The 12,831-nt window shown below is 33.8% G+C and overlaps 1 protein-coding gene across 1 annotated transcript in view; it reads left to right on the top strand.

Annotated features, from left to right (window-relative positions):
* The first annotated feature begins 756 nt into the window (after positions 1-756).
* The window catches only part of LOC106113767 (uncharacterized), a 42,747-nt gene continuing 30,672 nt past the window's right edge, over positions 757-12,831 (top strand). Inside the window, exons 1-2 of the mRNA XM_013306697.1 lie at positions 757-1,066; positions 9,615-9,748. Of these exons, the coding sequence (XP_013162151.1) occupies positions 9,728-9,748 (21 nt within the window). The 5' untranslated portion in view covers positions 757-1,066; positions 9,615-9,727. The remainder of the gene's footprint in view (positions 1,067-9,614; positions 9,749-12,831) is intronic.

Here is a 12,831-nt window from a genome sequence, read left to right as displayed (position 1 = left end):
ATAACATGATTTAATTTCATGAAAAGCTTTTTAGCCTACAGTCTCAAAGAAAATAGACCGCGAATCTCGCTCCAGTACATTTTGCTATACGATACTTCTTTGAAAGATAATTTGATTATGACTTAAGAATAGTTCACGACTACGCTTATATTTAACAAATATATATACAAATAAAATTTAGTAATCTGGTTATGGTCTTGCAAAATATAATATGACGATGTCAAATTTATATCAAGTACTTAATTCGACAGAGTTGCAACTGTGTTGAGCAATGTTGAAGTTGGAACGTTGTCGCAGTTGAAGGCAGAGTCAGTGAATCACTTTCGTGTAATTGTGCGCACCCGCTTGTTTTCGCTCGGACACAGCCTTTGAGGTTATTGTTACGGTGCTGCCATCTATTGAAATTTTGCCTAAAAGTAAAGGAATATTTAATAATATTAAAAAATAAACATAACGTGGTACCTTCTGATAATACAAAATACTTAACAGATGTATCTAATCGCTAACTAAAGAAAAAAAAATTACTGTTTCAAAAACTAATAATTTTACATAGAGACAACTAACAAGTTTTAATAAAATATAAATAGCTAACACTATACAGCCAACTTTAAAGATTAAATATAAAATGATCGCATTTAAAATTTATTTGAAAACTTAAGTGATTTTAGACGTAATACAAACAATATAGGAAAACGCGTCAGCAAGCATAGCAACACTATAAAACTGATGTGCGAGAGAGACAGAAAACTGGTTGTCGAGTCACCGATCGCCTCGCTGTAGTTGGTGCGTTTGCAAGTCGGACGAATATTATTAAACAACAATTACCCATGTTTTGGCTCACAAAATCATTGTTTGAACAATATTGAGTGCAGGTCCGGTGTATTAGTGTGACACAGTGTGACACCGTGCCGTGTGAGTGTCCGCTCGTTCGGGGTGATTGAACTTGGACCAAGAAACCTACAGCCTTCGGGGCTTTCCTTCTGGATTCCGAATTATAGGATTAAAATAGCTAATAGTGTTTGTTATTAGTGTTTTTCTTCAAAATTGGCAGTGTTGTATATATCAGGTGAGTCATGTAGTTATTAGCAATTTTATTAATAAATAGTTCTTATTCGATTCTAATTAGGAAATTGCTAGTTACATATTATTTTGAATTAAGAATAGTTTTCAATTCAAACGGTTCCAAATGATTTAACAATAAGTATCCAACGAGAGACAAACACGTCGTGGAAATACCGGTTCGTATATTACAGAGAACAGGCCTCAGCTCGGCCACAATAAGCCTTCGTATCGACGAACTGATGTAGAGTTAATTTTACATATTCTCTTGATGATTTATCTAACAGAATGAATACGCAACACAATATTAGAGAATAAATTACTAATACATTCAAAGTATTCAAAGTTAATTTAAAAAACAAAACTAGGTGTTAGCATGTTTATAAGCAACGTAATTAAAAAATAAGACACAGTTTTACATATGGCCAAATTGACCAAATATTCTGTTTTACTAAAATAATGTCATCTAATTTTTTTTAAGGCAAGTAAGAAGGATAACAATATTTTTATACAAGTGTTTAGTTTGTGGAAAGTCATGGTTACTATATGCTAAAAGATGTAGTTTGTTAAATTTAGATTTCAACTACGGTTTTACTAACTCGGATACTATACGACAAATATGTACATAACTATTTTTAACCGACTTCTAAATGGTTCTAAATTTATCTGTATGAATTTAATAATATATATGTGACATCATTATTAGTCGACTTGAAAAAGAAGGTTATCAATTCGTCTGTATTTTTTTTATTCGTGTTACCGCGTAACTACGCCTCTGGTGATCCCATTTTGAATTTCGAAAGGTTTAGCGTACAGGTGGGTCTCATTTTTTACTTTTTGTTTTTTAAACTATACAAAACGTTACTTCAACATGGTCCGTTACTAGTTCTGATAACAAAAAATGTATTAAAAACATTAGTACATCATAACAAAGTATAAAGTGACCAAGATATTGCTAAAATATCAAATACAGTACATATGAATTCAATATAAAATTGAATAAAATAAAAATCATACCAACTAATTTAAAATTTAAATTTCGAACGTTTTTTTTTTATGATGTTAAAAAAGTTTTGACAAAATTCTTATTACTATAAAGCCACGTCAACTAGCATGTTAAAAAAACGTAAATACATAACTCATTGGCTTCGGTAAGATAGTTTCTTGCTTTTGTGATAATACAATGAATGTCCGCCAAGGTGAAAATTATTATAATATTCCAAGACACAGATGTACATAATTATTATTAAAAGATAATTATAATTGCAATAATTCAACAATTAGTTGTCTTCGTTTTTATTCTTGACATCCTTGACACACGGTAAATTAACACTAAACACGTGTACAAAATTTGTCATCCCTTTTTGTCCTGAAGGAAATACTTGAGATAGCATTATATTACTTAAATATTTGTTTTACGTTATTATTTGAACATGGACAGTTTTGAAATATAGTTTCTATTTGATTTAGGATCTTCATTTTATTCAAGAAAGTCCTGAATAAGCTACTTAGAACTTATTTATCAAATAAAGTCATTGTTGGGGGCTCACAATTAATACTAATACTAGCTGTCGCCACGACTCCCTCCCTTTGTTATTGGAAAAACTTACTAGCTTACTTAGTAGCCTATGTGTCGTCCAGACTATGTTCGATATGTATGCAAAATTTCATCGAGATCCGTTCAGCCGTTCTGAAGGTATCTTCAAACATCCATTGAAACATTTGCATTTAAAATAGTAGTAACATTTTAAAGTAGATCTTAGGTAATTACGGACATATTTCCAGAGTTGCATAAAGCTTGCCTACGCCAAGTACAATGACTCAACTATCAGCTGACTCTTAATCCAGTATTACTTAACGCATTGTTTCCTGTAAGGCACATCGTACACAAGGCAACTGAAATCAAAACTTTTATATTGTACGGTTGCGTTGCGGGAATCGCGTTGCGCGCGATTCGTACATAACACGTTGAATCATCGATGCGAGTTGTCTATTCAGTCAGTACAGGAGCGACTACTTGGCTACTGTATAGATTTGCTCTTGACTTTTTTCACGACGATCTTAACCTCCATGAAATTTGGTACAAATATAACACATAGGCTACTTATAAAGTTTCTTTTTTTAATTCGCGCGGATGGATTCGCGGACGACAGCTAGTTTGTCGTATATTTATTAACACAAATGATGTGTTTGTTTGCTTAAACATTGTTTTAATTTGTTTGTCAATAAACTATTGTATAAATATTAAATATAAACACGACTGTCAGCTAAATGAGGCAGACATAACATTATTTTGATAATACGTCATTCGCAATCACACGTCACCACATCTTATCTTATCTTATATTAGAAATGCGAATTATTGGATGGATGGATGGATGGATGTTTGTTTGAAGGTATCTTGAGAAAAGATGTATGGATCTCGCTTAAATTAAGCATAGACGTAGAACATAGTCTGAAAGAACACATAGGTTACTAACCAAGATTCTTATTAATTTCCCGCTGACGAAGTCGCGACAACTAGTACTTATTATGCTTGTTAAATACTTGTAGGTAATAATAATTTTGGCACTAATTTCTCTACATTTTTAACATCTCTTTTATGATCTTTTTAAAAAATTCGACAATTTTTTTATAATATAAATCCTACTAAAGTAGAGTCTCATGGTTTTGATGGCCTATGTTATTTTAGTTTCATTTTATTTGGTGTGAATTATGCGCTAAGGTTATCTTTAAGTAAATTTTAATTTTGATCCTAAATTAGACTTAACAACTATCTCCAGTTAGAGTTCTTTCTAAGTTTGAATTTCGCTTTTCCACGGCATTGTACGATAACTTAGTTTCTTGGCACTTGTCCACGCGATTGTATTTTGCAGTGACGTTAAATGGATACCAAGTATCATTCCTGACGCACATATGAGGAAATATTCCCGATAAGGAAATAACAGTTTAGCGAAATTGTGTTTATCATATTTTGTTTATTGAATTTATTTTTCCTAGGATTATTATAATATGTCGTCAGTTTTTTGTTGTAATTTTGCGATATAAATACACCAAAATAACCCAATAATTGATACAATCATTTGTATAATATTTATGTAACTCAAAAACCAGGAAAGAACGCAAGTGGTATGCAGTTAAACCACCGCAACGGTTTGTAATGTTATATTCCACGAGTTTCTTATTGCTCAAGCAATAAAGATCAATTTCGTATATCATAATTAACATTATGTAATTTAAATGTTTGCATAACAATCGTGCTTTATGACAGGAGTTATTTAAATACGTAAACTAGTTGCAACCGTTTTAAGTTGCTTATAGCAGTTACAGTTGCACACTGGCCACCGGTGTGACGACATAAAATGTAAAAAAATAAAATACTTTCATCGTCAATAAAATAAAAAACGGTTTTATTTCAGTCTTCTTCGGATTTAAAATAACTTTAAATAATATTTGATAAGTATGGGGTTTTTTTATATGATCGGAAAGTTTATAAAATTACTATGTTTACAAAGTATGTTTATAAATGTATGATGCGATACATTACATACAAATTCACGCTATCAAAGGTTTTCTAATGTGTTTGTCTTCCAAAACTCTATTTAAGGAGAAAATCAACACGAGGTGAAGTTAGTTGCACGTTTACTTTATTCAAAGTTTCAGTTACATCTACTGTTTAATCAAACTGATCCACTTACCGTTGGTTTCGGAGCCCAAAATCTCTGTATAAAACATGACAATATCATCCCTGACATTATCTTTGACAAAAAAAGATTTTATGCTTAAATCAGTTTTACCCCAAAGTGGGCGATAACGCCCCCTTGTGGGCGCTGCAGGTCTCAAGTTGCGGGTTATAGTAAAAGTTTCGTTTAGAATTCTCCGTTAATATACATATATAGGTCACAATAATTAATTAATTTAGCTGTAGACAAAATAAGTTTGGGAACCACTGCTTTAAATGGAGATTTTGCTCTCAGAAAACCATGGTGTTTATTATTTATGTTTTATGGAGGACAAATCTTAAAGCTTTATGTCAATTTTTCTTAAATTTAATCAAACTATTGATTTATAAAAAAATACTGTAGCAAAATAAAAAAAAACTATACAAACAATGGTAGAACATTAATTTCTTTGATTACTGATTGCTAATATTGATACCACTAGGTTAAAAATCAGAAAGTTATCTAGAACAGTATGTTACACGTAAAATATACCTTATTCTTATATGATAAAGTTCAAAATGATATGCAACTTTGGCGTATGTTGGTCACTTGTGGTCCGGACGTCTCGGAACCCGTTTTAGACATTCCTCTACAAATATAAAACAACGGTACACAAAGTGCGCATCTCGGCAGCGATAAAAACTAGCATTACTTGCACTTGGCACAAAATGCGCTAAAACTGAGCATATGCGAATTCACAGCGCATACATATGCCTAAAATCAATCATGAATTATTATTACTTATCTGCGGTATATTTAATTGACATTTAAACCCGTTTCTAAGTTACAGTTTAACTGATCCAAAGATTATAATATCAATCGAAAGAAAAGATATATTATTAACTAAAAACACTTAACAAGTAGGGATATGTGCTCTTCCACATTATGTTCTACATCTATGTCAAATTACATAAAGATCCGTTGAGCCGTTCTGGAGATACCTTCAAATCCAACCACCCATGCATCTAGACATTCCCATTCATAATATTAGTAAGACAAGATAAGAAATTGATCGAAAAGATACAATTTTGTACTCAACTTCGAACAAAGTAATTAAAGGGATCGATCTCAAAACTAATATTGATTTAGGCCGATAGATGTCGCCAAATATAATAATGGCCATATTCTAGGACAAACTATTTAAAAATATTTAAAAAGAAATCGTCGATCAGTTCATAATTACGCCATCCTACGTATAACAGATTTAAAAAAAAACTAAGTAAATCTGCCTATAAGTCTGTGTATTGCAACACTGGGTGTAGGGCAACGACCAATTTGCCTACGCATCGCCGCGTCTAGACTTGACCACAGACAGGCGACTAACGCTAAAGCTGTTCACGCTACGCTATATCGCTATTTCTAGCTGCTATTCTGCTATTTATAACAGTTTAATATGCTATTCCATCTAATATCACAGTTATTCCTGTGACGTACTAACTAGCTGTAGCTTGCGACTCCGTCTGTACGGAATTAAGGAAAATTAGTCTCTTATATGTTCTAAACTATGTTCTACATCCATGCCAAATTTCAACAAGATCCATACGTACTGGAGATACTTTCTAACAAACATTCATGTATACATCCAAACATTAGCATTTATGATATTATAATAGTAAGATACCGTGGCATTTAATAGATAAAATTATATATATACATTTGACTTGGCCACTAATAAGTTAGTCCTACAACACGATTAAAATAACTAATGTACAGTTATTAATAACAGTGATAATTTAGTAAGAATTTCTTCGTAAAATGAATTATTTTATACCATCAATAATCTTGTAATATGCAGTACAGTTACAGTTAGACAGAAAAGTGCGTGACGAACGACAACATGCCGAGACCACATCACACCGTTACGAGCTAACGTACATTCGTTATGAACCAAACAATCTGTTGTTAAACCGAAATGATTCACCACTGGTTTCTGGTACAAAACATATCGTTATCCCTATCATTATCTTTGACAAATCAGAGATGACAATATGTTTTAAACGGTTTGCGGCAGAAAGAATTACAGATAAAATTCATAATTTTTGTTTTACAATGTGTTCAAAACAGAACTAATTGTTTTTTTTTAAATGTTCATTCCTGATAGCAATTCAAGCATAAATAATATTATATTTTAGTGAATGCGCGATTATTAATTTTCTAGATATTGTGGGCGTTAGCGTGGGCGTTATTATCCTTGTAAAAGAAATCTTACAAGATGCGTGGGTTCTCAGTTATTTCATTCGTTAACAACAATAAAATATGCGGTTATTTTAAATTATAAAACGAATTAAATTATTCAAACTTTCGTGAGACATTATACTAAACTGATATATAAACACGTCCGGTGTCGGCACCGACTAGTTTCGAGTCCATCGGGGGCCCTTCATCAGGATGAGTGGTACTGGTATTATTTCGCGGACGCGGCCCGTCGCTCACTGAGTCACTCAGTGACGGACGGGCGGGCTTATAAAACGAATGAATAATCAATTATAATATAGATTTTAGATAATATTTTTAGAGAATATTATTTAAAATCATTTGGTACGAATGGCGCGCTTTTGTTACCAAGTCAAGTGTCAGATCGATTACTGAGGGGACGTAAGCGGTGATATTTTAATACGGCTAGTGTTGCGCCGATACATCAACAGATTGTCGGTTTTTCTTCCTAACACTATAAAAATAATTATTCACTTATAAAACACTCCGTGTATTTCTTTCATTGTTAATAGATTTTATTAGATAGATTTCATGGTTTTTACGTTCAAAGATGGATTTAGCCAAAATTAGAATACTTTAGATCTCATCATCATCATCATCAGCTTAGATTTATCCACTGCTGGATGTAGGCCTCCCCCATCGATTGCCACAATGCCCGGTCCTGTGCCGCCCGCATCGGTCGTTTTGTAACCACCATTGGGGGGGTTGTGCCAATAATCGCAACGCTTGGCAGGCGGGTTGGCGATCGCAGTAGTTCCACCGTAACCTAGGGACGCTGCTGCACGTCCTCCGGTGGTCTGGACGCAGTTTAACGACAATACCTGGGTTCGGTTAGATCTAGGTTAGCCAAATAACTCTGATACCGAATGAAAAACAAACATTCGTTACTTGTCAACATTATTGTTGTGTTTATTTAGTTTTAATTAAAATGATTAAACTAACCATGATAAAAATGGTATTCAGAATAACCTCAACATTCGATCGGCCATACAAAGGCACGAGGAAGTTGTTAGGCTTCAGTTTGTAGGCATAGAAATGAAACCTTAAAACTACGCGCACGTGTTCTTTAACACGTTAAACGCCATAGTAGAAATAGAAAAAACAAAAAATACTTTTTGTTGGAAATAGATGCGTAATGTCGAATCTTCGAAATATGTCTATTTAAGGGCTTAATCAGAAGCTGGGTCCCGCAGATATTATAAAAAAAACTTCATGACGTCACAGTTGCCGGTCACCGGTGACCCCGGAGTGGCGTTTAACGTGTTAACTAGAGTTAACCGTGGATTTCCATTGCAAAAATACATGGCCATGGAATTATTATCTAGGTTTTTAGAAAAAGATGAATGTTAAATTAATTATCTATTTTTTTCTGCAATCTTGATAACATTCAAAGGTACTGGCAACATCGAATAGTTTAGATGCGCAATTGTGAATAAATGGGCTTGATGCGTTTATTATTCTGCCGGTGTATAAGTTAGGGCTTGTCCATACGGGAGACTTATGTCTGGTTTACATTGTGCCAGTACAGTAGGACAGTAGTGCTGGCCTTAAATAGACTGGTTTGCTGACTCGCGCCATTCACATACAATGTAAGTAATTGAAGTTTTTAGTTGATTTAGTTATTTGTTACTAAATCTGTGGCTAATCTATATCTCTAATTTATCCTACCTACGATTGTAGATCAGAAAATATTGATATTGTAAACTTTTGAAACATCTACTTTTGTAGGTTTAATTTGTAAACTTACTGAATATAACCTAATCTTATCTACCATTGTGTTACAAAATTAATAGTAAAAGTTTGATCGTCAGCCAGCAATTGTTACAACAATGCGTGGGCGATGCGATATCGTAATGCTAGTGTGTACGTGCTCTTATATCTCCGTATTCAATGAGAGGGCGTCAAGGTATACCCGGCGACGAAGCATGTTCACAGTTAATTGAATCGCGCAAACAATTATAGACGACAGTGCCTTAAATTAAGGACAATAGTCGTGTGAAGTGTTGCTAAAGGGACGTACAGCGTTGTTGACTGTTGGAATGGAGGAATGTTGGGATGCTTTTTGAATACGAATGTAATGGAACTAGCGTTGGTTATGTAATGCGAAATTGACGAACGTTCCTATTGTTACCTATGAAGTGTATTTGGCGGGAGAAATTTTAAAGTTTAAAATTTAATTTAATTTCATTCAGAGACGGTTATAAGTTAGGTGATATTTATTAATCTTCTTTTCTCTTTCCGTAAGTAGTTAGAACATTAATACCTTGTAATATATAGTATAGCGGTCACCCGCGGCTCCGTCTGCCTCGAATTAAAAAACAACATAATTAATAGCCTACGTGTTCTTCCAGGCTATGTTCTATATCTATGCTAAATTTGAGCGAGATCCATGCATCCATCCATCCATCAAAACATTCAGATTTATAATATTAGTATGATTTAAAGTATTTAAGTATGGTTTTTCGTACATCGGTGTATCATAACTTTATGATGAAGGGGGGTTTTAGCCCAGCTAATTAGTGCCTAGTTATAATTTAAGGAACTTTCATGATTTCTGTCGATGTTAGAAATGTGTAATTTCTTTTATAGTTTTTAATATAAGGGATGTTTTTGTTGCAGTGTCGGACATCGGTCACAACATCGTGCAGGATGCATTCCTCATCGCAGTGGAGGAGCGCGCGCGCCAGCGGCTTCAGCGGCTGTCGGCGCTCAAGCGCATCACTCCCGTTGATATGTCAAAGCTCTCTTTAGAAGTTAGTATGCTATTATACAAACTTTATGTCACCTCGGAATCACACAAGAGTATGCATTCAAAGTTTCAGCGGGACGTAGCATCCACGTGGTTGAACTTTAGCTCGTAGTTTATTACAAGCTACAAGTTCATTCCAAAAGTGTAGATGACTTATGTGTGTAAAATTGCCTCATTTTACCGCAGTACATTAGTCATAGTTAGTATTGTTTTTTTAACCACAATTTAATAGATATTTAAGTTGTCCATACTTTAGTGATATAATGGTATATATGATATGATACACTAAGTCTGATTGTATCTGATTGCAAAGTTTATTGCGACAAACGTTGCGTCCAAGTGTCTCATGTAGATGAAAAGTTCCGGACATTTCCAATACATCATACTGCGTTTAAATCATATGTTGGACACAATTTCCGTACAAAAGACACTACTAAGACACAAAATATCCGTACAAGCGTAAGACAGACATTAATGTCGGACATTTATGTCTGAATTTATCTTGTAGTCGTACCTTAATTAATAGCTTAATTCCTTTGTTATGTAATAAAGTTCTTGTATAGCCTACAGGCATTGAGTTATATAACTAGATGTTTGGTCGCACCACAGAGCAGTCCTAAACATACAAGGGTTTCTGTGTACAGAACGCAATTTTGATGCTCGCGGACGCACAGAGCAGCTACAATTAGAGTGAATATATAACATTATGTCAGTTTTTCATGTTGTTAAATTCATATAAATGTTTAATAGTGAAACTAAAATAGTAAATCTATTGAAAAAATGCCGATGTAGTAATGTCGTTAAAGAAAGAGGTCGATAATCGTGAGAAAAACTTCTAGACACGTGAAAAATGTCAAAGAGGATGTTGTTATATTGGAAAGGATATTTGAACATGTTCAATGGAAATGTTTAAACATTTTATGCAAATAATAAAAATTTCTAACTTGGATCAAGAATATTTTGTAGGAACTTTTGGCTTTGACAACAGTCGTTACGTATTTACATATCTTCAATTGATTTTTATTCCCAGCCTTTTTAAATCAAAAGTGATAAAAGTATTGCAAAATAAATCCAAAATGTAAATTAAAAACCTTAAAACGTACCTTTAGGAGAAAGCGAATGGTGGGTTTCTGACTCCAATATCTCCGTTAAAAACGTATCTTTATCCCTGTTTTGTCAAAAATAATGACAGGGATGACGATATGTGATACAGAGACTTTGGTCTCAGAAACTCACGATTAGTCTATCTTATCTTTGTAGGTATCAATTCAAATGGCAATATATCTAACAAATTGTCACGATGTCCGACAGATGTCGTGCTACCGAGTTATGAATAAAGACGTCACTTACAGGCAACAGAGCTAGGAATAAACAGAAGCGGAATATTAATAGCTGTCCGGCTGAGTGTCAGCTCTATTTATACTGTGTCCCGATGTGTTTGTTGTGCACAGAAGTTGGACGCAGGCTGTCGAGTGGCTCACATGGTGTAAGGCACACGCTTAAGCGGGTTACATTTTAACGACCATGATCCAACTGGGTTATAATCAAAGAATTTTCTTTTATTATGTATTTGTATTTATGATTATAAGTAAATTTATAGGTAAAAAAAACACTAGAATCCAACAATCATTAATTTCATCATCAGCTCACTATACGTCTCCTCCGAGGCTCTCGGAGCCTACCACCGCTAGCCCAGTGCGTTTTGGTTGACTTCACACATAACGTTGAATTTCTCTTCCTCCTTCGCCGTCTACAATCATTAATATATCTTCATCTAAACGTTGCAGTCTTTTGTACAAATTAAATTGATGCTTTGTTCTAAGTTCCCTTAAGCAATAATGAAAGTATTATGTTACTATTGTTGTATCTCATCTCCCGTTACAAAGAATTGTTCATTCCGACGTGTAAAATACAATGTCACTACCTCGTCTGTAATCAATAAGAAAACGCATTCTGAAGATCAGAATAAATGAACTATTGTATGCTAATGTCATGACATCATTTCAACTCGAAAGAACTTTTTATAACGTTGTATTATGACGTTGTTTAAAAGATTAGATCTTCAAGGGTTATTTTATTTTAATATACAGATATTTGTTAGATGTATAGATAAATAGATACAAACATCACAAACTCTAATTTTTAAAATATTGTATTAAACAGGGCTGAAGATGAATAGTTTGGGAAATAACAAAGAACAAACGCGAACTTGCGTACAGTCAGGCAAAGACTTTAATTTTTTTTCTTTTTTGTGTTTTTTTCTGGATATCTGGATTAAATACAGTCATTCCAATTTGATTAATTGTATATATTGATTGCGAAGAATTTCAAAACTATCGCTTTTACTTTAGACCACACATAAAATTACATATTAAAACATACGAAGCTGCAGATAATTTCTAGTTCAAGATATGTTTACGTTCCATTTTCAGCAAATATTCGAATGAGATTCTTCAACAGGGCACGACTCAAATGTGCCGAGGAGTTTCATTTATTATTTTAAGTTTAAAATAGGAACAATGTTTTTTTTAAATAAAATAATATCACATTTATTGTTTACTATAATATTTACTACCAGTGGTAGAGCCCGCTTTAACATCTTCGCACGAATTGGCCCGGCTCGCCCGGTGAAATACCATGACCTCACAGAAGACACGCGTCAAGTGGAAGCAATTCCGCGTTTCGTCTGATGAGTGTGCGTCTCGGAAGCCTAATTTAGTCCTCTTTCCCTTCCCACCCCTTTTCTTATAAGGAAAGGATGGGAAGTGGAAGTGGACTTTCCGGATGAGAGAATGCATGGAAAGGGAAAATATTTTGTTTCTGTGCATCCTTTCCTCCGTCGATTAAAGGTAGGCAACGCATATGCAATTGCGTATGTCTATGGGCAACGGTCACTTCGCTATTTCAGCGCTTTCAGGTGGCCGCTCGCTCGTTTGCCACCTTATGATATAAAAAAATATTAATTTTAATTTGTTAATTTGTTTATGGATTTTTTTAATAATGCTATTTATAATCTGACCTTCATGCTGAGCTGTGTTTGTATGACTCATCTTGTATTTTTAAAACTTTATGATTTAACCCGCCTTA

Source organism: Papilio xuthus, unplaced genomic scaffold, assembly GCF_000836235.2.
Source record: "Papilio xuthus unplaced genomic scaffold, Pxut_1.1 DF828177.1, whole genome shotgun sequence".
Taxonomy (NCBI): Eukaryota; Metazoa; Arthropoda; class Insecta; order Lepidoptera; family Papilionidae; genus Papilio; species Papilio xuthus.
This window is presented reverse-complemented; position numbering and strand designations above follow the sequence as displayed.